The 26,551-nt window shown below is 46.0% G+C and overlaps 1 protein-coding gene across 1 annotated transcript in view; it reads left to right on the top strand.

Moving 5' to 3' along the window:
- Positions 1 to 26,551, top strand: part of c15h12orf56 (chromosome 15 C12orf56 homolog) — a 73,081-nt gene that overhangs the window by 19,876 nt on the left and 26,654 nt on the right. Inside the window, exons 2-7 of the mRNA XM_052030049.1 lie at positions 1,959 to 2,136; positions 8,283 to 8,364; positions 16,813 to 17,230; positions 17,320 to 17,399; positions 18,014 to 18,158; positions 22,539 to 22,645. Coding sequence (XP_051886009.1) covers positions 1,959 to 2,136; positions 8,283 to 8,364; positions 16,813 to 17,230; positions 17,320 to 17,399; positions 18,014 to 18,158; positions 22,539 to 22,645 — 1,010 coding nt within the window. The remainder of the gene's footprint in view (positions 1 to 1,958; positions 2,137 to 8,282; positions 8,365 to 16,812; positions 17,231 to 17,319; positions 17,400 to 18,013; positions 18,159 to 22,538; positions 22,646 to 26,551) is intronic.

Genomic DNA, 26,551 nt, shown 5'->3' with positions numbered 1-26,551 from the left:
TCTAATCAGCCAATGCCTTTGCTTTCTCCCTTAGTAGCTTGCATAAAATTAGTTCGACTCTTGCTGTCGAACGACCTACATACCTGCCTAACCATGAAAACTTTTCAACCTAGAACTAGAGGTCATAGGTTTAAGGTGAAAGGTGAAATATTTAAGGGAAATCTAAGAGGGACCTACTTCACTCAGAGGGTGGCGCGAGTGTGGAACGAGCTGCCAGTGGAAGTGGTGGATGCAGGTTCAATTGTAACATTTAAGAGAAGTTTGGATAGGTGCACGGATGAGAGGGATATGGAGGGCTATAGTCCGTGTGCAGGTAGATGGGATTAGGCAGAAGACCAGGCTGTCATGGACAGGATGGGCTGAAGGGCCTGTGTCTGTGCTGTAGTGTTCTATGACTCTATATCTCATCCAACCAAGGCCGAGTTCCTCCCCCAAATCTGCTGCCAGCCTTGTTCTTCTGCTTACCTCCCGATGCTTTCAGGTTTTAAGCACCCCTGGTATTTTGCTGTGTGTTAAAAGGTCTTGCTGTCAGCAATACGTAAACAGATTTTTCCTTCACCATTCACCTCGACTACACCATGGTTTTCCCCCGGTGAAGACTATCCTGATGGCTTCCTTCAATCCATTAAAGACCTATCTTTTAGGAAAGATGTGCTGGCCCTGGAGAGGGTCCAGAGGAGGTTTACAAGAATGATCCCAGGAATGAAAGGCTTACCCTATGAGGAGAATTTGATAGCTCTGTGCCTGTATTTGGAGTTCAGAAGAATGAGGGAGGATCTCACTGACACTTACTGGATACTGAAAGGTCTGGATAGAGTGGACTTGGAGAGGATGTTTCCAGTAGTGGGAGAGTCTAAGATCCGAGGGCACAGCCTCGGAATAGAGGGGCGTCCCTTTAGAACTGAAATGAGGAGGAATTTTTTCAGCCAGAGGGTGGTGAATCAATGAAATTCATTGCCATAGAGGGCTGTGGAGGCCGTCATTGGGTGTAAAAGCAAAGATTGATAGGGTCTTGATCGGTAAGGGGGTTAAAGGTTACAGGGTTTCTTGTTTGTAATCGTTGGATGTCCTTTATTGCTTTATTAAAGAGTAGGGGTACAGGAAGGATGTGGGGGCTCTGGAAAGTGTGCAGAAGAGGTTTACCAGGATGCTGCCTAGATTAGAGGGTATGAGCTATAAGGAGAGGTTGGACAAACTTGGGTTGTTTGTCTCTGGAGCGTCGGAGGCTGAGGGGAAAGTTTATAAAAGTACAAAAGGCATAGATAAGGTAGGTATTTAGTCTATTTCCCAGAGTAGAAATATTAAATATTAGAAAACATGCATATCAGGTGAGAGGGGGAAAGTCTCAAGGAGGTTGCAGGGCAAGTTTTTTTACGCAGAGAGTGGTGGGTGTCTGGAACGGGTAATGGTGGATACAGACACGATAGTGGAGTTTGAGGCTTTTAGATAGACATGAGAATATGCAGGGATATGGATCATGTACAGGCAGAATGGATTTAGTTTAATTTGGCATTGTGTTCAGTGCAGGCATTGTGTTCAGTGCAGACATTGTGGACTGAAGGGCCTGTTCCTATGCTATGCTGTTCCCTGTAACGTTACCACCCACCTCCAGACCAATATGAGAGATCTCACATTCGTCTGGCAAACACGGTAGTGTAGCAGTTAGCGTAACGCTATTACAGCACCAGCGACTCGGGTTCAATTCCGGTCACTGTCTGTCAGGAGTTAGTACGTTCTCCCTGTGTCTGCGTGGGTTTCCTCCGGGTGCTCCAGTTCCCTCCCACATTCCAAAGACGTACAGGTTAGGAAGTTGTGGGCATGCTATGTTGGCGCCGGAAGTGTGGCGACACTTGAGGGTTGCCCCCAGAACACACTATGCAAAAAGATCGAAACACACAGTGAAATACATGTGACTAATAAAGATATCTTATCTCATTCTGTACAAATTCTGCTTTCAGGTTGACGATTACCCTGACTTTCTGAGTGGCCAAGACCGTGAATCTGCACAGCACATCCGCATTATTTATATTTCACGGACGGGGAAGAAACAACAGAAAGTGTCTGTCAGCGGCAATAAATATAGACCCACTCGTATCGGCGGCCGAAGGAAGTTTGGTGCCCTGGGCCACGAGGAAGGTACGTTTATTTGTGAAATAAGGGCATTGCTGGCGGGGGCAGAGCTTATTGTCCACTCCAGAGTAGGTGTGCTGAGCTGCAGTCCTGATGGTGTAGATGTTCTCTCAGTCCTGTTGCCAAGGGAGCTCCAAGATTTAGTCAGTGATGCTGAGGGAAAGGAGGTATATTTCCAGTCCTGGATTGTGTGCTACTTGAAGGGGGACCCGGTGGCCGCCTTGTGCACTTGTTGCCCTTGTCCTTTCTCATATTGCAGGTTGCAGTCGTAACACAAAGTTTAAAAACAGAGATTGTGTTGACAACTTGTGCAGAAAATCAATGTCAGGCAAGCTGTATGTCAAGGCTCATAGCAAGCAATCATTTGTACACCAAACAAATCAATTTACTCCAAAAAGTCTATTTAAAGAATTGAAGACACCATTTTTATGGCAGAAACTACAGCAGCTTCTCCCAATAAAAGCAGGATAATTTCTTGTGAAAATGCAGTGAATGGAGGATATTAATATATCACGCATGTAAAAATCAATCGCAGACACTCATAGCAGTCACTAGGTTAAGTCCACAGGAAATTCCTCTGCCCCCCCCCCCCCCCCCCCCCACTGTTTGTCCGGGAACAGAGTTGTCACTAATTGTATCCAAATAGAAATTTTTCTGTTCTGTTTTTATTTCAGATTTCCAGCATCTGCAGCCTTTTGCTTTTCAATTGAGTTTAATGGATCAGTGATGGTGGGAATAGCCTAGAGATTAAAATTCAGCTGAGTTGGCAGAACCTGCCACTTTCTTCTCTTCTTTCTCTTTCTCTTCCTCTCCTCCTCTCTTTAATCTCAATCATCCAACCCCCCCCCCCCCCCCCCCCCCCCAGTAATGAGGAGAGGCGAGATGGGATGGATTTGTTTGTTTGGTTCCATCTGGAATGTTGTGTATTGGCATGTTCCCCCGACTTAAGCAAGGATATGTCTGTGACAGAGGGAGTTGGTGGTCCTCCCTGGCTAGGGAACCTTGAACCGCAGGTCATAATAAGAAGTCAGTCATCCAAGATAGAGATGGGAGGAAATATCTTCACTTTGAGATGGTGAACCTTTGGAGGTTTAGTTGCAGTATATTCAAAATAGAGATGGACAGATTTTTGGAGATTAAGGATATGAATGGATATGGGTTAGTATGGGGAAGTGACATTGAGTTAAAAGAGCAGCTGTGATCTCATTGACTGACAGACCATCACATTCAGCCTACTCCTTTTCCTATTCAATACCACAAAAAGTGCTGGAGGAACTCAGCAGGTCAGGCAGCATCCGTGGAGGGAAATAAGCAGTCGACGTTTCGGGCCGAGACCCTTCATCAGGGACTGGAAAGGAAGAGGGCAGGAGCCAGAATAAGAAGGTGGGGGGATGTGGAGGAGCACACGCGGGCAGGGGACAGGTGAGTCCAGGTGAGAGGGGGAAGGTAGGTGGGAGGGGGAGAAGATGTTCCGGGGGGAGGGGGAGAAAATGTCACCCAAACTCACCTCTCCCCTGCCCATGTGTGCTCCTCCCCCTCCCCCCACCTTCTTATTCTGGCTTCTGCCCTCTTCCTTTCCAGTCTCGACCCGAAACGTTGACTGTTTCTTTCCCTTCATAGACGCTGCCTGACCTGCTGAGTTCCTCCAGCACTTCGTGTGTATTGCTCCAGATTCCAGCATCTGCAGAATTTTTTGTCCTGTTTCTATTCCTTGTGTCTTGTTAGTCCCAGTCCCTTTAACTCTTAAAATCCATCGCTATCTTTTTGTAATTTATATTTCAGCACTTAGAAGTAAAATACAATTTTGGACAATTAACATTTCTGTTTGGGCTATTTAGATATTTGTCTGTAGCTTCTGACTTGAGTACAAGTAAATAAATTGGGAAACCACGAGAAAAAAATCCCTCAGGCTTTAATGAAACTCGTCAAAGGTAACATTTTAGAGTCATCCAGGTTGTGAACAGGCCCTTTGGCCCATCAAGTTTGTGCCGGCTGTCAATTTTATTACCTATTTTCACTGTGCTTTTTAAAGATGATGGTTTATTGCAAAAGGTTTTGCAGAGTCTTGTTCAGGAGAAGACTGTAACCAACGCGGCCTTAACAAGGCTTAGTCTTAGTTCAGATGGAAGTTCTTGGTCACAGAAGAAAGAAAGGTGTGTATTAATATAGTGCCTTTGGATGCCAGGGAAAGCTTTGCAGGTAATGATTACAGTCACTTGTAATGTGGGAAAGGCAACAGTTAGTCTGCACCAAACAAGTTTCCACAAACTGCAGTGGGCTAATGACCAAATGGTGATGGTCATCATAGGGTAACTAATGGTCAGGACACTTGGGATAACTTCCTGACGCTAACGGGCCGTACCACAGCAGGTAGAGCTACTGCCTCACAGCTCCGGCGACCTGGGTTCCCTGCTGTCCGTGTGGAGTTTGAACGCTCTCCCTGCGACCATGTGGGTTTCCTCCGGGTGCTCCAGTTTCCTCCCATTTCCCGAAGACGTACGGGCCGGTAGATTGATTGGTTGCTGTAAACTGCCACTAGTGTGGCTGGTGGAAGACTTCTGGGGGGAATCGATGGGCATGTGAGAGAGAATAGGTTACAGGGAAATGAATGATGGGCTGAATGGCGTCCTTTTTGTTGTAACGGAATGTAGAGTCATAGAGTAACACAGCATGGAAATTGGCCCTTCAGCCCAACTCATCCATTCCAACCATGGTGCCCACCAAGCTAGTCCCATTTGACCCAAATCCTCCTTGAACACTACAGCACAGTACAGGCCCTTTGGCCCACGATGTTGTGCCGACATTTTATCCTGCTCAAAGATCTATCTAACCCTTGCCTCCCACAGAGCCCTCCATTTTTCTATCACTCATGTGTCTATCTAAGAGTCTCTTAAATGTCCCTAATGTATCTGCCCCCACGACCTCTGCCGGCAGTGCGTTCCACGCACCCACCACTCTCTGTGGGAGGGGAAAAAAAAACTTGCCTCTGACATCCCCCTTATCTTCCTCCAATCACCTTAAAATGATGTCCCCTCGTGTTAGCCATTTTCACCCTGGGAAAAAATCTCTGACTGTCCACTCGATTTATGCCTCTTATCATCTTGTACGCCTCTATCAAGCCTATCCTCTAAACCCCTCCTATCTATGTACTTATCTAAGTGTCGTTTAAATGTTGTTGTCATGTGTAGGAGAATACCTCGACTGAACTTTCTGCTCCGGGTTTAGGATTTGAACCCACAACCTTCTGATACAGAAGTGAGAGTTGACAGCTTGAGTTGCTAAGATTGAAATACAGACTCTTAAACACAGATTTCCCATCGCAGCAGAGAGCAGCCTGAGGAGGAGGCTGCTGGAAAGAATGGCAATTGGCTTGCGTCATTTAAGTAAAGCAATGAATGGTGTAAAAAGGCATGGGGGCCTCATAGCTGTCTGGCAGTGGATACACGCAGCTGGGTCGTCGTCAAATGTCAGTGTTGCCTCCGGCATCAAGCAGGCTGCAAGGAAAATGCAATGCAAAAATATTCAATCTTCCTCCTTAGTTAGAAAGATCTTTTGCCGTCTTTAAGACCCAATAGCTGGGGTCAGTTCTACATTTTACTTATACCCCGAGCAGTTTGACCTGTTTGTGTGATTAAGATGAATATCTTGCCAATAATAGATAGGGTGAATTATCAGAGATATCACTGACTGTTTAAAGTGTAGCATTTATCCAAAACCTGCAAATATATCTTCCCACAAGATGTCGATAAGCTCTCGTTATACTTAAGGAGTCGAACAGCTCACACTGTAATTGCTGTTGGGTTGGTTCATTCCATTGTAAAATCCTCAGTTTCCCGGACCTCATCTATGTTGAAGCTATTCCAATGAATTAAGTAATTTACAATAAGTTTCTTTCAGTGTTATAGTCGCACATTTTTAGGAAGACTTTCCTGGGTAACAGCTGCAGCTGACTGGGTCAGGTTATGGGTTTAATTGTATAAGAAAATCAAGGACACTCCAGTGCCACACTGAGGTGGTGTCGCACTGTCAGAAGTGCTGTCTTTCTGATGAGATGTTAAACAGCCTTTTCTCACAGGTGCGTATATAAGGTGCTTTGGAGTCTATTGGGAAGGAGAACCAAGAGGCGACAGAAAGCTTTACAACGTTGTGTTAGGGCAGGGTTTAGTTGTGAAAGACGGTGTATTTACCACTGTGGGCTGTTAGAGTAAGATGAAGGTTACCAGTACTAGTGTTTGTTGAGGTGTGGACCAGGCAGCAACCCACCAACTGCACCCATACAGTGACCCGCGCAATGGCCCAATCCACCCTGCTACTTGCAAAATTCATTTTCACAGCAACTTGGCGAAAGTTGCAGCATTTGGTTACAAGGAGTGTGAAAGCTGTGACACTTGTTCACTAGATTCCCAGTTTAACACCGCTGTGAACTTTAGGACAATCCATTAAAATGTGAATGAGTTTTTAATACCATGATAAATCTAAATAACTACCAGAAAATCTCTCTCTGGCATAAGGTTTCCTTTTTCATGGTCTCATTCCTTTTGGTAGAGATTTAAATGTGTATATATAAAATAACTTTTCTGTTTAGATTCATGGAGTTAAACAGCATTGAAATGGGTCCTTCGACGACATAAGAAATAGGAGCAGGAGGAGGCCATTTGGCCCGTCGAGCCTGCTCTGCCATTCAATAAGATCATGGCTGATCTGGCTGTGGACTACCTGCCTTTTTCCCATAACCTTTAATTCAAAAATGCAAAAATCTATATAACTATGTCTTAAATATATTTAATAAGGTAGCCTCTACTGCTTCCCTGGGCAGAGAATCCCACAGATTCACTCCTCTCTGGGGAAAAGCAGTTTCTTCCCATCTCCTAAGTCTATTCCCCTGAATCTTGAGGCTTAGTTCTAGTCTCGCCTACCACTGGAACCAACCTTCCTGCCTTGACCTTATTTATCCCTTTATAATTGTATATGTTTCTATAAGGTCCCCTTTCATTCTTCCAAACTCCAGTGAATATAGTCCCAGGTGACTCAATCTCTCTTCATAGGTTAACTCCCTCATCTCTGGAATCAACCTGGTGAACCACCTCCAAAGCCAGTATATCTTTCCTCAATGAAAAACGCCATGCTGGAGGAATCAGCAGGCCAGCCGTGGAGAAAAGCAGGCGGTCAATGTTTTGGGTCAGGTCCCTTCTTCAGGATCCTATCTTTCCTCAATTCATCCATGCCGACCAAAGATCCCCCCCGAGCTGGTCCCATTTGCCTGCGTTTGGCCCGTATCCCTCTAAACCTTTTCTATCCATGTACCTGTCCAAACGTCTTTTCAATGTTGTGATTGTAACTGTCTCTACCACTTCCCCTGGCAGCTTGATCCACATACCCACCATCCTCTGTGTGGGGAAATACTTGCCCCTTGGGTCCCCTTTAAATCTATCCTCTCTCACCTTAAACCTACTCCCATTTTTTTTAAGACTCTCCCATCCTGGGTAAACGACTGTGACTTTCTATCCTATCTATACCCCTCATGATTTTATAAACCTCCAAAAGATCACCCCCCCCCCCCCTCAGCTTCCCTTGCTTCAGGGAAAACAGTCCTAGCCTATCCAGTCTCTCCTTGTAACTCCAGCCCTCCAATCCAGTCACTTGTTCTATCTCTCTCATCTCTCCCATTCTTCTGTTCCACCCTCTTGCTTTCTGACATGATTTGGCACTGAACTAATGGTTCCTATTTAGATTTCTTCAGTCTAATCAATTAAAGAGATTTCTTGCCCTCCTCCTCTTGATTCCTCATGGAGAGTTCTGTGCAGCTTTAGACATCGTATCACAGTAAGTTGTCACACAAAAGCCCCCCATGAAATCTCCAAGCAATTATTGTTGTATGGAACACGGGTGTTTGAGCATTGGCGCAGCCTCAAAAGGCCTGTTTCCGTGCTGTATGACTCTATGAGCACTGGGCATGTTCATTTACTGGGGTCACAGCTCAGAGGAGGTCTGAAGGGGGAGGAAGAGAAACTGACCCCCTTGACCCCACCCAAAAAAAGCATTAAAATGATTTGCGAGCAGATAAAGGATGGTGGTTTTGAAGTGTACATACTGTTCATTTTTGGTAGTATATTTATAAATGCATTTCTTTAAAAAAAAACTTTCATTTTCAGTTGGCACAAACCAGGAGACCATCAGCAACCCAGGTACACTCAACCCCAAGCAGAACAAGGCTCTGAGGGAATTCTCTCTCAGGTAGGGATTTTTCCAATGACCAAACCACATACAACATAGAGAAAAAAACACAAGTTTAGAGATTCCAATGAAGCTAATATTTGCTTGGCTTTTCATTAGATGCTCTATGGTATTCTGGTACAAATATTTCTGAGGCTTTTGTTGGTGGTTGCGAAGGTTTGGTAAGAGTTGTGTTAATAACAAGGATCTCATTGAGGGGTGGGATCTCGTCGAAACCCACCAGATACTGAGAGGCCTGGATAGAGTGGACGTGGAGAGGATGTTTCCATTAGCAGGAGAGTCTAGGATCTGAGGGCACAGCCTCCGAATAAAGGGACGTCCCTTTAAAACTGAGATGAGGAGGAATTTCTTCAGCCGGGGGTGGTGAATCTGTTGCCACAGAGGGCGGTGGAGGCCAACTCATTGGGTGTATTTAAGGCAGAGATTGATAGGTTCTTGATTGGCAAGGGGTTAAGGGTTATGGGGAGAAGGCAGGAGAATGGGGTTGAAAAAATCAGCCATGATTGACTGTCGGAGCAGACTCGATCGGCCGAGTGGCCTAATTCTCCTCCGACATCTTGTGGTCTTATGGATCTTTTGTTCGTGGTAACAGAGATGTGTGAGGTTTCTTCTAGAGGGAATATAATTTCCAGCAAATTCAGGTAGTCTTCCAAGTTATGACAGGATTCAGTTTGTGACCCAAACTGTCCGTAGGTCGGAAGAGAACAACGGTGTGTGGGAGAGGATCACAGAAACAGGTGTGACGGGAGAGCGAGCGGGCGCGGGAAGAGCGGCCGCCAGCCGGCCTCACTGACTCAGTGAGTCTGCTCAATGCTCCCAGCTCTGTTCAGCTCAATCTAGCAAGTGGGGAGGGAGAGAAGGCACACAGAAATGCCCTGTTCCCACCCAGCAGAAGATGCCTGCAGCTGGCAAATCCATCGCCATCCATCTGGCTGGTCTCCTATACACTCATTCGTATGTATAGGCTGTCCATAAGTTGGGCGCTCGTGACCCGGGGAGGACCTGCAAAGCAAGTGGCTTCCAATTATCTGCATTTAAAAAGCTGTGGATCCTTCATCTCGCAGATTCTGGTTTGGATCTGCATTTTGTTAAAGGGACGAAAGTTCTCTCTCCTATTAAAACACAAAATGTCAGAAAAACTCAGTGGGTCAAGCAGAATCTGTGGAAAGAGAAACAGCTAACGTTTTGGGTCAAAGACCCTTCATCAGAACTGAGAAAGAGAGAAGTGTTTGTCGGTAGTCAGGGCAACAGGAGGATCACAGGGAATTTGGATGAAATAAGGTTCTCCAGCTTTTATTTCAGATTTCCAGCATTTGCATTTTTGTTTTGACTTTCAAAGTTCTTTCTCTGTTGTTTTTGGGACCTTCTGTGGAACTCCTGATGGATAGGGGGCCAAAAATCCTACCGTCCATGTCGTTTGGGCTAAGGATGGCCACTTTTACTTGTGGAGTACATGATCCGTGGGGGAAGGAACTGTTGGGAAGCTCTGGGGATTTTTGTTCCACACTTTGCTGTACTGTGTATGATAGAAAGTACAGGGTGTGTTTAACAGGAGAAGTTGGTCTGTTCCACCGTATCAGATGGCTTCTAGGAGAGGAAGTTAAAAGTCCACCAAAAGGTTAACGGCAGATCCAACGGAGTTAATGTTGTAACTGGACCTCAAGGAGAGATCTCACAAATTATTGTTCTAATCTCTGCCATGTAGATGATTCAGAACTCCACACCAGAGGTCAGAATTGAACCTGGGTCACTCGTGCTGTGAGGCAGCAGCCGTACTGCTGTACCATCCAATGATCTAATGAAACTTGTCATTAGAAGAAGTTTCCTCCCATTGTCAGTAACCCTGTGAAGACATTACAGAGGAAACAATTGTACATCAGGCCGCACTGTCTGCTGGCGACCATTACTGAGGCACGAAGCTCACCCTTTGCCCACTGCCCCTGTGAATTAAGTTGGTGTGCAATTTGCAGCCAATGATGTCGGTCTTTACTTGTCGGGGCTATGTCATTCTATTTCTCTTCATTGCTATGGAAACCATTGCCTGCTTTACTAGCCTCATCCTCGTGGGAAGTCCCAGTGATCCTAAAACCGAAAGTGTACTTAATGTGCTAACTCATAGTCTTTCATTAAGCACAAGTGATTGCGAGCTCTGTATATCTGTGTTACTAATGTAGCTTGTTGCTAATGCGCTGCAGAGTGTATAATGCATAACCCCGAGCAGGCATTCACTTTATTGATAAAACTTGATAAAACTTGACTCAAATGTTTTCCATTTAATATTTAGAATATTATGTACAAAATAGGAAATGCTGCCTTGGGTGACAATAGCTAACGGTATTTCCGAGCTGTGCTGTATCCCTGTATTTGGGATCCAGTCCTCCTTGAACTTTAACTTGGATCAGGGATTTTACTCTGAAATATTGAAACTGAGGCTGAGGAGGTGGAATGAGATGGGAAGGGTGGGGGTGGGTAGAGAAAAGAAGTGGAACAGATCCAGAATGAGAGTCCTTATGTCGTTGTATTTTTTCATTCTTTCCCTGTTTCCTTGCCATATCTTTTCCATCTCTGTGGACTTGCTCTGCCTTTAACCCTAGACTGCGCCTTTCTTATCTTCGGGCTGGAATACTGGAGTGCTCAAGTCCTCTGCTGGCTGCCTGTATCCACTTTAAATCGCTCCAGGTTTTTGTTTCCTCCCTACCTCTGAAACCTCCTGTCTTCACATCCCCTGTGTGAGCCCAGTTTTCATCGCCCCACCAGTGACAGCTGTGTCTTCAGCTGCCAAGACTCTAAACTCTGGAATTTCCTCTCTAGATCTCTCTGCCTTTTTAATTTCCCCTTCAGTAAGATGGTTGTAAGAAACAACCAGGCCATCCTTTTGAGCCAGTTTTGTCTTTCATCAAGAACGTGGCTAATCCTCTACCCCCGTGCTATTTTCCTGTTTTATCCCACACCCCCAAGATGTGCGGCTTGGTAGGTTAATTGACCGCTGTAAATTGTCCCCAGTGTGTAGGTGAGTGGCAGAATCAGGGGAGAGTTGATGAGAATGTGAATGGGGATAAAATAGGATTAGTGCAAGTGGGTGATTGATGGTTAGTGTGGACTTGTTAGGCCAAAAGATGTTGGACCGTTAGTAATCAGTGTTCAGTTAATATTGGAGACTGCAGATGCTGGAATCTGGAGCAACAAGCAATCTGCTAGAGGAACTCAGTGGGTCATGAGACATAGGAGCAAAATTAGACCATTTGGCCCATCAAGTCTGCCCCACCATTTGATCGTGGCTGATTTTTTTTTCTCTCTCAACCCCATTCTCCTGCCTTCTCCCCATAACCTTTGACGCCCTCACTAATCAAGAACCTATCAACCTCCGCTTTCAATATACCCAATGATTTGGCCTCCACAGCAGTCTGTGACAATGAATTCCACGGATTCACCACCCTCTGGCTAAAGAAATTCCTCCCCATCTCTGTTATAAAGGGACATCCTTCTATTTTGAGGCTGTGCCCTCTGGTCCTAGACTCTCCCACCACTGGAAGCACCCTCTCCACGTCAACTCTTGTCTAGGCCTTTCAGTATTCAGCAGGTTTCAATGAAACCACCCCCCATCCCCCCCATCCTTCTCAACCCCAGTGAGTACAGGCCCAGAGCCGTCAAACGCTCCTCACACGTTAATCCTTTCATTCCTGGGATCATTCTCAGAAACCTCCTCTGGGCCCTCTCCAATGCCAGCACATCCCTCCTTAGATATGCGGCCCAAAGCTGCTCGCAATACTCCAGATGTGGTCTGACCAACACCTTATAAAACCCCAACATTACATCCTTGCTTTTATATTCTAGTCCTCTTGAACTATGGGTCAGGTGGCGTCTGTAAGAAGAAACGAATTAAGAATGTGATAGAAGTGCTGGAGAGCAGTAGAAACCACAGATGAGGAAACAGTGACAGAAGGTCTCACAGTGGAGCAGTAAGAGGACCTCAGAGTGGGGTCCCAATGCAGGCTGTCAACCTGAAACATCAACGATTCCTTTCTCGCGTGGCGCGCCCCCCCCCCCCCCCCACAGAGTTCCTCCAGCAGATTGTTTGTTGCTTCAATTGATAGCGGCTTAAATGCAAAGCAATGCTTTCATAACTCCATATTCCTCTCTTCCCTTAATGTCCAGAAATCTGTTGATTTCCATTAAGTCAACAACTGATCCTCCACAGCTCCAAGGTAGAGAACTCCAAAGATTTCCCCACCTTTTGAGCGAATCGGTTTCTCCTACCATTCCCGAATATCATTCCCCTGGTTCCAGACTCCTCCGTCAAAGGAAACTTCCTTCCTTCATCTCATCTGTCAAGCCCTGTAAGAATTTTACAAGTTGCAGCGAGATCTCCCCTCGTTCTTCTAAACTCTAAAGAATAGTTTCACTCCACACAATGTGTTTTTGTATGGCAAGCTCACCATCACTTGAAGCAGTCTAGTAATCTTCACTGCACTCTCTCTATGGCAAGTATGTCCTTTTTCAGATAAGGAAATACAAGCCCTGCACAATATTCCAGGTGTGGTCTCACTAGGCTGCTATTTAATTGCAGTAAGACATCTTTGCTTCTGTACTCATTGTCTCACAATAATGACCAACGTACTACTATTTGCCTTCCTACTTGCTCGCTACACCTGCATGTTAGAATTCAGTGACTCATGTACAAGGACACCCAGATCCATCTGAACATTAGTATGACCCAGTTTTTTTACCATTTTAAAAAAAAATGTAGCAGCACAATGTTACAGCAAAGCAGGGAAGTGAAACAACAGTCAGTTTTGCTGATGAACGGTTCCCACGACATGGGTTCAGTCCTGACCTCCGGCTCTGTCCTGTGTGGAGTTTGCATTGCTCTCCCTGTGCCTGTGTGGGTTTCCTCAGGTGCTCCCACATCTCAAAGATGCGCGGCTCAGTGGGTTAACTGGCCACTGTAAATTGCCCCTAGTGTGTGTGAGGTAGAATCTGGGAAGAGTTGATGAGCATGTAAGAGAGGAGAGGTTACAGGGCGATAAATGGGGTGATTGGAATGATTTGAGAGATGGAGTGAATGGCCTCCACCTATAGTCAAATAGAGATGCAGTGTGGAAACAGGCCCTTTGCCCCACTGATTCCATGCTGACCGTGAAGCAGCCATTTTTACACCAATTCTACCCTCGCCTATTTAATTCTCTGCAATAGCCCAGATTCTATTATCCACCCACACACGAGGGGCAATTTACAGCCAGCAATTAACCCAACTTGCAAATCTTTGGGATGTGGGAGGAAACTGGAGCACCTGAGGGGGTACACAACCGGTTATAGGGAGAATGTGCAAAAAACACACACACACACACACACACACACACACCCCCCCCCCCCCCCCCCCCACTGGAGGTCGGGATTGAACCCGGGTCTCTGGTGCTGTGAGGCAGCTGCACTACTGTGTTGCCCTGTGTTGTAACAAAACATAAAGGTGTCAGTCAGTGGAGTTCTCCTCTCTGAGTCAGATGGTACAGGTTCAAGTCCCACTCTGGCCACTTGAGCACAGAAATCCCAGCTGGTTCTCTGACGCAATGCTGAGGGAGTCCTGTTGGACTGCGGCCTTTATAATTAGTGCTAGTTCATAATTGTCAAATGTACTGAGATACAGTGGAGAAACTGTTTTGCGTGCCATCCACACTGACAGATAAATATTTGATAGATCAAAGAATTGAAGGTACTGGGGAACAGGCACAGAAGAGGAGTTCAGACCAGCATAGATCAGCTGTGATCATATCTTAAGATAATATATCTTTATTAGTCACATGTACATTGAAACACACAGTGAAATACATCTTTTGCGTAGTGTTCTGGGGGCAGCCCGCAAGTGTCGCCACGCTTCCGGCACCAACAGAGCATGCCCACAACTTCCTAACCAGTACGTATTTGGAATGTGGGAGGAAACCGGAGCACCCGGAGGAAACCCACGCAGACACGGGGAGAACGTACAAACTCCTTACAGACAGCGGCGGGAATTGAACCCGGGTCACTGGCATTGCAATAACATTACGCTAACCGCTTGAGGGGACGAGTGGACTACTCCTGCTCCTATTTTCTTGTGTTATTTATAACCATCATGTCAGCAGGAGCAGTGCTCCTTGTGACATTGGGATCTAATGATGCATCTGGCTCTTGAGCTCTTGGATTTTTACAGATTTTAACTGGTTGATTGGGGTTTCAGTCTTGCAAACCCCAGAGAAACCTCCTCAACGCATGAGCAGGTTGACACCAGAGGGCATTTGGATAAGCAGTGTCCCTCCGCAGACCACAGCTTGGGGAATTCCGTGTGGAAGTTCTAGTTCAATAAATGCCAACATTTCCCTGCAAGATCTGAGTCAATATTTTCAGATCAAGGATTTATTTGGGAAAAGTTGGAAGCAAGCAAGTTTTCAGGAGGGAAAGAGTGAGCAGTAAAGGCCTGAGACAGGGTGGGAGGGAGGAGAGACTGAGAGAAGAGGTGATGGGGAGGCAACGAGATAAGAACCAAAAAGTCAATTTAGAGGCGGTGTACGCAGAAACATTATCTGAACTTGTTGAATGCAGTGTTGAAGCAGGAAGGCTGTAAGGTGCTAAGTCCACAGATGAGGTGCTGATCCTCAAGCTTTGTGGGAGTAGGATGGGAGGCTGAGGAATAAGAGGTCAGAGTGGGAGCTGGATGGAGAATTGAGAGGAAGAGAAGACCAGAAGCTTGAGGCCATTCTTGCAGAATGATCAGAAATATTCCTTTGCATCATTCTGCTGTTTTGCACGTTGTTGTATTTCTTATTTACCATGTATACTGTTTACTCCGTGAGCCTCATAAAAGTGGAATTTCGTTGCACCCTGGTGTCCGTGAAATAATGTCCCACAACCTGCATTTGCTTTTCCCAGAGCAGGGAAGACTCTCATTCAGCCTCGTTGTGTATGTTGTGATCTGAAAGTATAAACTACACAATATCTCAATCAAAGTGTGTTTAAGTAAGTGTGAAGACCAGAAAGGAAGAGAGTATGCGGTTGGCATGTGTCTATCCACGTGCTAAATTTGTGCAGCACTTGCTGGTCTCCGATTGCCGTGACCTCCTTGCCGTTGGACGAAGGCCTCACTTTGTCCCGTCCAGATGGTAGCTGGTGTGTAATGACCGCCCCACGTGAAAGGAATTCACACACGGGCCTCTCCTCACAACTGGGACAGAAGCAAGTCGTTCATCTGACCCTGAGGGACTGCCAAATAAGAAGAAAGTACTTGTAAACTGTCAAGAGCAACATAAGCTGGAAACAAAATCTAAAGTTTGCAAGCCTTTTCAGAGAATATTCTGGAATGCTTCTTCCCTGCTTAAGGTAATGACATCATCAAAAGGAGGAGACAGTAAGTGTAACAAAAGCGACCAATGTGTCCGGCATTTGAGGGTTTAGTTGTTATCCTTGAGCAATTCTGTCCCTTCTATAAAGAAAGCTGATAAGAAGCTGCCCATTGGATTCTGTAACATTTGTGTAATTAGGTTTTGCCCTAAGTGCTGGTGAAGGTTTCACAGGCCTTTTTATCAGTGTAAGTGGAGCCAGTTCAACTTGAGAAGGAACCAGGACAAGAGTACTTGGGTTTCTTTTGATGGTGTAATGTGAATCTTTGCCTTGCCTTTCATACCGTCGTACTGTCAACTTAATTTGGTTTCGCGTTACTTGCTTTTATAGATTGCTCCCTAATTCAGAAGCACTTCTTTTGTGAAGCCTTGTGTAGCAAACTTTGCCTTTTGTGTTTGTTCTTTCACATTGCAAAAAAAATGGTCATAGAGGCATACAGCAGGGGAACACAGGCCATTCGGCCCATCAGGTCCATGCCGACCAGTGGGGACCCGTCGGAACGGATCCCACGTGTCACACCAATCCAGAATAAAGTGTACAGTTACAGACAATAAGGTGCAAGGTCATAACGAGGTAGATTGTAAGGTCAAGACTCCATTTTATCGTACTAGGGAACCATTCAATAGTCTTATAATAGTGGGATAGAAGCCGTCCTCGATCCTGGTGGTACATGCTTTCAGGCTCCTGTATCTTCTGCCCGATGGGAGGGGGGGAGAAGAGAGAACGTCCTGGGTGGGTAGGGTCTTTGATTATGTTGGCTGTTTTACAGAGGCAGCGAGAAGTGTAGACAGAGTCCATGGAGGGGAGGCTGGTTTCCGTGACATGTTGGGCTGTGTCCACACCTCTCTGCAGTTTCTTGCGGTCACGGGCAGAGCAGTTGCCATACCAAGCCGTGATGCATCCGGATAGGATAATTTCTATGGTGCATCGATAAATATCGGTGAGGGTCAATGCGGAGATCCCAAAATCCTTTAGCATAGGTAGAATGGGCTGAAAGGGCAGAGTGGCCTCCTCCAGTTTCAGTCTTCTTCCCCATGCATGTTCACCTAAACTAATCGGCCTTTCTATCACCTCCAGGAAAGGCGCAGCACTTGGCTGGGACCCCTACCCTGGACTGTCCCCCCCAGCCCCTTGCCCTGCTCCTGACTTGAAGAATCTGAAACTGTCCGAGAAATGCAACGAGGAGCGTCCTGTACCCGGGCCCACGAGTGCCCGCCCGCTGCCCGTCCCTCCGAGGGATAGGCTGGCCTCTGTCTTGGATTCGAGAGCTCAACCTTACAACCTGGCACCTGTAGAGCAGCTCCCTGCCAATCCCTATCCTTGCCACAGAAACACCAGGGACCAGCAACTTGAAATAAGTGACCCCACCCCAGAAGCAGAGAAGAAGATAAGCCGTCAATCGAAGGAAAAGGAATTGGAGCTTCATCTTTACATTATCTCCATGTCATCCCTAATATTTCTCCATTTAAAAAGTGCGTGGAACAATTTTATGATTGTAAGTAAAAGTGAGGGGCTGCTTGTGGTTTCTCCTCAGTGCCTTGTGGTCATTGCTGTTCACGTTGTTTCTTTCCATGTTCTCCGCAGCAGTCGACCCTGATGCAGGACCCAGCCTACGCCGGAGTGAGTGCTTCCTCATCTCCCGCTCGAGGTCCCAAAACACACAGGTAACTTGATCCCGCAAGCCTCACTTCCTGGCGTCCAAAGTGATGTTTTTTAAAAAAAAATTATGAAAGTCGGGGACAATGTCCGAGCCCGCTGTGGTCACTGGAGATCTGAAATCAGGGCAGAAAACGGATGCAGATATGCAGGAGGTCAGGCAGTTTGGCAGGAGGGAGAAAGGGTTTGCATTTTCAGTCTCTGCTGATGCTGCCTGACTGACTGAGTATTTCTAATACATTCCCTCTGAATTGGATTCTGCAGTAACTTTGAAGTTTAACTTGAAAAATAGATGTGAAGAAAATACTTGCAGGACTAGGGTATAGAATTGGGAGAAGGACTATTGAGAGAGCTTTTACAATTAGCACTAACATAATGGGTCAAATGGCCTTTAGTGCTGTGTGTTGACATAATAGTATTCTTCCCTGGTGTGGGAATAGTAGCAGTTTGGATGGTATTTTACATTTATGTATAATGTACTGTGAAATGGTTAGCATTTTCTGTGAGTTCATTATTGGAAAATCTCATATTTTTCTGTTACAATGCATTAACTTTAAATGGTCCTGTTCGGTGTGTATGTTAAAAGCTTTCTGTATGACAATGGTGCTCTGTGTTGTGTCAGCTCAGAGGGAAGTAATAAGCTCTTCAATCAACTGAGCTCGGAATTGCTTCATGGAAGCAGCACACTGGAGAGGTCCTGTTCCCTGGTGAGGGATCTGAAAACTGCTGCTCTCAGGAACTTCACGATTAAAAAGCTCTTCTGGAAAGTAAGTTTCTGCCAGGGGCACATGCCTGCCTTTTGACAAGGTTTGTACGAGTCAGGTAGTTTTGTGTTATAAGTGCTTTTGATTTGGCTTTACAATCTTCATGTTAGTCGATACCTTGCACGAGAATGCTGGCCTTTAGCTGATCCTTCTCAAGGTGTCCTACTGCCAGTGATGTGTGTCTGTATATATATAATTTGTTTTATATGGAAGTGATTTGCTTCAATATAAAGACAACTTTTTAAAATCCAAGTCAATTACAACGGTATGAGTTGTGGGTTGGTTGGGATTGGGAAACTCTCTTATAGGGAAATGACAGTAAATGACCCTTAAACAAGTAAGACTTAGTTTAAAACAAATTATATATTGGTTTAAGGGTTAAAGCCACAACAGGGTCTGGCGATGGCCAGCAAGAGATGTTAAAGACAGAATTAGATCAAAGGGAAGGTCTTATAATGTTGCCAATAAGAGGTAATGACTGGGAGTATTTCAGATCTCAGCAAAGGACTACAAAAGGAACGTAGAATATGAGAGTGAACTGGCAACACACATAAGATCAGACTGTGAAAACGTGCATAGCTACAGATAAAAAGGAACTGATTAGCAAAGAGTATCGTGGGTCCCTTATGGATTGACACAGGAAAAATTTATAGCAAGGAATAAGGAAATGGCAGGAAAGTTAAATAAATTTCTGTGTCTGTCTTCACAGAAGAAGACAAAACCTGGAAGTAGCAGAGGGCTACAGGTCTGGAGTAAAAAGGAGCTGAGAAAAATAGTGCATAACCATCAGAAGAGAAATTAATGGGATTGAAACTCAATAAGTCTCTGCGACCTGATTTAAATCTCAAGACTTTGAAAAGGGGTAAACAGCAGATGCATTACCCACAATGTTATAGATTCTAGAACGGTTCCCATAGACCGGAAAGTAGAAGATGTAACCACAGTAGGCAAGGAAGAAGAGGGAAGGAGAGAGAGAAAGTGGAAAGCTGTAGACCAGTACACCTGACACTGATAGTAGAGAAAATAATAGGAAGCGTTCTTAAGGAGGTCATAGCAGGATATTGAGCAGGATTGGGAAGAGCCAACAGTAATGTTAGTCAAATACATATATATAAAATTATGAAGGGTATACATAGGGTAGAATGCAGAAAACCTTTCCCCATATGATAGGTAGATAAAACTAGAGGACATAAATTTAATTGGTAATTGGTTTATTATTGTCACATGTATTAAGACACAGTGAAAAGCTTTTGTCTGCGTGCCATCCAGACAGATCATAGAACGTAGAACACTACAGCACAGTACAGGCCCTTTGGCCCACGATGTTCTGCCGACATTTTATCCTGTTCTAAGATCGATCTAAACCTTCCCTCCCACATAGCCCCCTATTTTTCTATCATTCATGTGTCTACCTAAGAGTCTCTTAAATGTCCTTAATGTATCTGCCCCCACAACCTCTGCAAGCGGTGCGTTCCACGCACCCACCACTCTCTGTGTAAAAAAAAAACAACTTAACTTGCCCTTGACATCCTCCTTGTACCTTCCTCCAATCACCTTTAGATTATGTCCCCTTGTGTTAGCCATTGTTGCCCTGAGAAAAAGTCTCTGACTGTCCACTCGATCTATGCCTCTTATCATCTTGTGCACCTCTATCAAGTCACCTCTCATCCTCCTCCTCTCCAAGGAGAAAAGCTCTAGCTCACTCTACTTATCCTCATTCCATATACAAGTACATTGAGGTGGTGCCAAAGGAAAAGCGATAACAGAATGCAGAATATAGGTCACAGTTATAGAGAGAGTGCAGTGCAGGTTGACAAAGTGCAGAGGCCATGACGAGGTAGATCGAGAGATCAAGAGTTCATTTTTATCATACAAGATGACCGTTCAAGAGTCTTATAACAGTGAGATAGAAGCTGTTCTTGATTCTGCCTGATGGAAGTGGGGAGAAGAGAGATTGACCGGGTTGGGAAGGGTCTCTGATTATGTTGGCTGCTTTACTGAGGCAGCATGAAGTGTAGATAGAGTCAATGGAGGGGAAGCTTTTTTCCGTGATGTGCTGAGTTGTGTCCACGACTCTCTGCAATTTCTTGCGGTCGTGGGAAGAACAGTTGCCGTACCAAGCCGTGATGCATCTGGATAGGATGCTTTCTATGGTGCATCTGTAAAAATTGGTGAGGGTCTACCCAGGTACCGTGGGGACTCGGTCGCTGAGTGTATTCAGGACAGAGTCTGATAGATTTTGGGAATCAAGTGATATGGGGTCAGTGCAGGAAAGTAGCACTGAGTTAGAAGGTCAGCAGTGATCTCATTGAATGACAGAACAGCTACAAGGGGCTGAATGGCCTACTCCACTTCTATTTCACATGCACAAGCAGCACTGTGAAAGTGACCAGACATTGACTAAAAATAGCCCAGGATTAGTGGAGACAAGAGACGGCAGATACTGCAATCTGGAGCAACAATCTGCTGGAGGAGCTCAGCGGGTCGAGCAGCATCTGTTGGGGGGGGGGGAGTGTTGACGTTTCGAGTCAAAACTCTGCATCAGGACTTTTAAAAGGGGACTTTATGTGTACTTGGATTGGAAAATTATGCCCGGTTATGGGGAAAGAACAGGGACTAATTGTCAGCTTCCATATTGGTATGATGGACTCGAAGGTTTTTCTCCTGCGCTAAAAGATTCCACGATTCTAAGGAAACAGACTGCAGATGGAATTTCTGTTGCTACATGTAAAATGGGAGAAAGTCACTGCCTCTATAATTAGAGGGGTGGTCGTGAAGTATCCAGTTTCACACAGAGATGTATGGTTGGCAGATTATTAATTGCAGGCAGCAATTTTCCTCTCTTACACTCACTGAGGAATATTGCAGCCCTATGGACAGGGAGGCAGACTACGGCCACTCCTTAACTGAACCCCTCACTGTATTTACTCCTGATGTGCTCTGCTGAGCTACTGCCGTACTGAATGCAGGTGTTCAGGGGGGAAAAGAATTGTCGACGTTTCAGGTCAGGATTAGAACAGAGAACGTAGAACACTACAGCACATTACAGGCCCTTCAGCCCACGATGTTGTGCCGACATTTTATCATGCTCTAAGATCTACGTAACCCTTCCTTCCCACCTAGCCCTCCATTTCTCTATCATTCATGTGCCTATCTCAGAGTCTCTTCAATATCCCTAATATATCTGCCCCCAGAACCTTTGCAGGCAGTGCGTTCCACGCACCCACCACTCTGTGTTTAAAAAAAAACTTGCCTTTATACCTTCCTCCAATCACCTTAAAATTATGTCCCCTCGTGTTAGCCATTGTCGCCCTGGGAAAAAATCTCTGACTGTCCACTTGATCTATGCCTCTTATCTTGCACACCTCTATCAAGTCACCTCTCATCCTTCACCTCTCCAAAGAGAAAAGCCCTAGCTCGTTCAACCTATCCTCATAAAACATGCTCTCCAATCCAGGCAACATCCTGGTAAATCTCCTCTGCACCCTCTCTAAAGCTTCCACATCCTTCCTGTAATGAGGCGACCAGAACTGAACACAATACTCTGTGTGATCTGACCAGAGTTCTATAGAGCTGCAACATCACCTCACAGCTCTTGAACTCAATACCCTGACTAATGAAGGCCAACGCACCATACGCCTTCTTAACAAACCTATTGACCTGTGCAGCAACTTTGAGGGATCTATGGACATGGACCCCAAGATCCCTCTGTTCCTCCACATTGCTAAGAGTCCTCCCATTTCAATGAAATGGGATCCTTTGTATTCACCTGAGGTGCACAGGGTTAATGTTAGACGACACAGCACTCCCTCAGTGGCACGGTCAGTGTGGGCATTGTAGTCTCAAGTCACTGGGATCATCCTTTTAAGATAAGATTTCTTTATTAGTCACATGTACATCGAAACACACAGTGAAATGCATCTTTTTCATAGTGTTCTGGGGGCAGCCCGCAAGTGTCGCCACGCTTCCGGCGCCAACATAGCATGCCCACAACTTCCTAACCCATACGTCTTTGGAAAGTGGGATGAAACCGGAGCACCTGGAGGAAACCCACGCAGACACGGGGAGAACATACAAACTCCTTACAGACAGCGGTCAGAATTGAACCCAGTCGCTGGTGCTGCAATGGCGTTACGCTAACCGCTACACTAACGTGGAAAGAGATGAAAGTGATGTACTGATGTGGTGAAATGATCTGTATGGATGGCATGCAAAACAAAGTTTTTCACTGTACCCCAGTACGTGTGACAACAATAAACCTATGACCAATTACAAACCAAAGTTGACACCTATGAGCAGCCTTGATGAACACGTTACAATTTTGAGGTATTTGTGTTTATCTTTTCACTCAAGCCTTTTCTCTTGGTGTTGATGTGTCCACAGTCAAACGATTTGTACCCCTTTCTAATTGGAAAACTTCAGCAGCATTTGCCAAGGTTGGAGGAGTCAACCACGCAGCAAGACAGGAGCAAAACCAAGGACGATCTACAGTAAGTGAAATGTTTCTGTGGTTCCACTGAAGAGATTCGGGCAATTGCGTCCTTCAAGCCAAGCTCATCTTCGTCTGCAAAGCGTGGGGCTGAAGTGGGAAGGGGTAAGCCTCAGTTTTGGGTACTGCAAGTGTGCCTAGCAATCCAAGTATGTAAAATTATAAGAGGCAGATATAAGAGTAGGTAGAGTCTTTTCCCCAGGGTAGAAATGTCAAATACTAGAGGGCATAGGTTTAAGGTGAGAGGGGGAGAGTTTAAAGGAGATTTGAGGCATGTTTATTACGCAGAGTGGTGAGTGCCTGGAACACACTGCCGGAGGAGGTGGTGGAAGCAAGTACCATAGTAATTGGACTGGTACATTAACAGGCAGGGAATAGGGGGCTAAAATAAGATAAGATATCTTTTATTAGTCACATGTACATTGAAACACACAGTGAAATGCATCTTTTTTGCGTAGTGTTCTGGGGGCAGCCCGCAAGTGTCGCCACGCTTCCAGCACCGACATAACATGCCCACAGCTTCCTAACCCATATGTCTTTATGGAATGTGGGAGGAAACCGGAGCACCTGGAGGAAACCCACACAGACACGGGGAGAACGTACAAACTCCTTACAGACAGCGGCCGGAATTGTACCTGGGTCGCTGGTGCTGTAATAGCATTACGCTAACCACTACACTACCATGCCTGCAGACAAGGCAGATGGGATTAGTTAGCTTGGTATCATAGTCAGTACAGACATGGTGGGCTGAAGGGCCTGTACTGTTCTATGAAGCCACCACTTGTGGTGGTATGGAACCTGGAGGGCATTTTGATGCAGATGTTGGCACAATGAACATCTGCTGGAACTACGTAGAGCAGCCAATCAATTCCTGCACTGCTAGCTTCATGTGAGCCCTTCCATCTTGGAGCTTGTTGCTTGTGCAAGCTCCTCTCTCCACCTCACACACTGAGGATCCCTCCCTACCCCATCCTTCACCCCCACCCAATCCAGCCCCTGCCCCACCAGCGCATTTAAAGGGTCAACCATCAGTTCTAGGCTTATAGCAGGTTGATTGCCCCAAGGCTGTAGCTAAGACTCTATAAAGAGTTGGTACTTTCAAGAAGCAAAATACTGCAGATGCTGGAAATCTGAAATAAAAGCAGAGACTGCTGGAGGTACTCAGCAAGCCAGGCGGCATCTGTGGTGAAAGAGAGTCGGTGTTTCAGAATGTCAGACCTGAAACTCGGACTCTGTTTCTCCCCCCACAGAAGCTGCCTGGTCTGTCGTGGTTTCATGAGTTTTCTCTCAGCTTCCTTGCCACAGGGTCATTCCAAGCGGCTGCGACAGATGTCAGCTGTGTCCCACAATCTGCCACTCACCACTGCGTCAGTGGGGTTGCCCAAGCACTGTACCTGCAGAGAATTCTTTCATCAGCTCTGGTTTCAGTGATGATCAGATGATTTCGGTTTTACCATCACTGCACTGTACTGCTGCCACAAAACAACACAGTTCATGTCATATAAGTCAAAGACAAAATTACTGTAAATTACAAAATAAATAGTGCAAAACAAAGGAATAATGAGGTAGTGTTCATGTGTTTATCTGATGGCGGAGGGGAAGAAGCTGTTTCTGAATCATTGAGTGTGAGTCTTCAGGCTCCTGTTCCTTCTCCCCGATGGCAGTAATGAGAAGAGGGCAAGTCCCAGACGGTGAGGGTCGTTAGTATTGATGCCGCCTTCTTGAGGCACCACCTCTTGGAGATGTCCTCGAAGGCGGGGAGGGTTGTGTCCATGATGGAGCTGGCTGAGTCAACAACCCTCTGCAGCCTCTTACGATCCTGCACGTTGGAGCCTCCATACCAGACTGTGATGCCACCAGTCAGAATGCTCTCCACTGTACATTTATAGAAACTTGTAAGAGTCTTTAGTGACGTACCGAATCTCCTCAAGCTTCTAATGAAGTAGAGCCACTGGCGTGCCGCCTTCATGGTTGCATCAATGTGTTGGGCCCAGGGTAGGTCCTCTGAGATGTTGACACCCAGGAACTTGAAGCTGCTCACCCTTTCCACCGCTGACCCCTCAATGAGGACTGGTGTTTGTTCTCCTGACTTCCCCTTCCTCAAGTCCGTAATAAATTCCTTGGTCTTGCTGATGTGGAGTGCATCTCGGGCACTGAAATCCGTCAGCATTTAGAGGCAACCCACGAGTGCAGGCAGCCAGTGACTGACATCCAGCAAATAAAGTTTCCCACTAATAACCTGGATCTTTTAATGAACTGCAAGTGTTTCCACTCCCTCGATGCGCAGGTCGGTGCGGATCATAGGAAGAATATCCTGATGAAAATCCAATGTGTCTGGGAAGTAAACATGGTGCATTCATCCTGAAGGAGTCTGCACTCCTGGACACTTTGAACTGCTGGTGCTGCCAGAGGGTTTCAACAGCTGTATGTCCCAGATGCTTTGAATGGCTGGTGCTGCCTGGGCAGATGGCTCTTGGGGAATGAGGGCTGTCTTGACCCTTCCCACCAGCGGAGCGCAGATCTACACAAGAAGCAAGTTGGCAGTGGGAAACGTTCTTGATTTCCCAACGATGAGATTTCGTGGCCTTTGCCAGTCTGGGGTCACCCTGCAGTACGTGCCAGGAAGATGCAGAGACTTTATCGCCGTCTGCCGCATATCTTACTCAGGCCAGGCCGAAGGACGAGGAGTGAGGAGTCCTGGGGGGGCCACGAGGTGGTGTCTGGGGAGAAGCAGGGGGAAGAGGGCCACTCCCGGGAGTCGGGGCATGTCCCTGCTCACACGAGTAGCCGCATCCCTCAGATGAGTTGGGGGGGGGGGGGGGGAGGTGGAATCTATCTGCACTGCATATAGAACAAAGACCACCACAGCACAGTAGAGGCCCTTCGGCCCACAATGTTATGCTGGCATTTTATCCTGCTCTAAGATCTATCTAACCCTCCCCTCCCACATAACCCTCCATTCATGTGTCTATCTAAGAGTCTCTTAAATGTCCCTAATGTATCTGCCCCCACAACCTCTACCAGCAGTGCGTTCCACGCACCCACCACTCTCTGTAAGGGGAAAAAAAACTCACCCTTGACATCCCCCCTTATACCTTCCTCCAATCACCTTAAAATTATGTCCCCTCGTGTTAGCCACTGTTGCCCTGGGAAAAATATCACAGGTGAATGAATGAATCCCTGTTGTGTTTACTTAAACACTTGCTGCACATCTCTTCACTTCCTCCTGAGAAGCACTTTGCTTAAAAAAAAACTCAATACATCTACAGAAAATCTGAGAGGATCTCTACTCTGCAAGTGTGAATAGTCACCCTGATGGACCTTGTGAGATCATTAAAATTCTTTATGCATGGGTCTATTTTGCCAGGATTTTCACTGCTGGAGGAGGTACTGAAGCTACCTGATGCCAGTCTTGTGCTAGCCCTGACAGGTCTAACACACCTCACTCCCTGGGACACAGGACCTTCCTCCTAGCATGTATCTCATTGACCAGGACTTGCATGTCCCTTTTGGTGCAGTTACGTCCTCCTCTAATGTGGCCTCTGTGTTCTCAAAGGCCGGAGTGGACGCCTTGGGGAACGTGCCTTAAAAAGCTGATGTCCTTCCCTAAATGCTGTAAGGAGGTGCAGGAAGTTAGGTGAGGTCCCAACAGGAACTGCACAAGTCCCATTTTACCATGGAAATCAAAATAAAACTGCAGATGCTGGAAATCTAAAACAGAAAATGCCAGAAGTACTCAGCAGGTCAGGCAGCACCTGTGGGGAGAGAAAGAGAGTCAACATTTTCATTGTGCTGCCAGGTTCTCAGACTCTTAATCCTACCTCTCTCGGCTTTCTGTTATTGTATCTTGTTTCGTACTACCTCAGTTTGCATGACTGTACTTTGCACCATTCTGTTGTTTTGCACT

The sequence above is a fragment of the Pristis pectinata genome, chromosome 15, assembly GCF_009764475.1.
Source record: "Pristis pectinata isolate sPriPec2 chromosome 15, sPriPec2.1.pri, whole genome shotgun sequence".
Lineage (NCBI taxonomy): Eukaryota > Metazoa > Chordata > Chondrichthyes > Rhinopristiformes > Pristidae > Pristis > Pristis pectinata.
The sequence above is the reverse complement of the archived record's forward strand: the minus strand, read 5'-3'. Positions and strand labels throughout refer to the sequence as shown.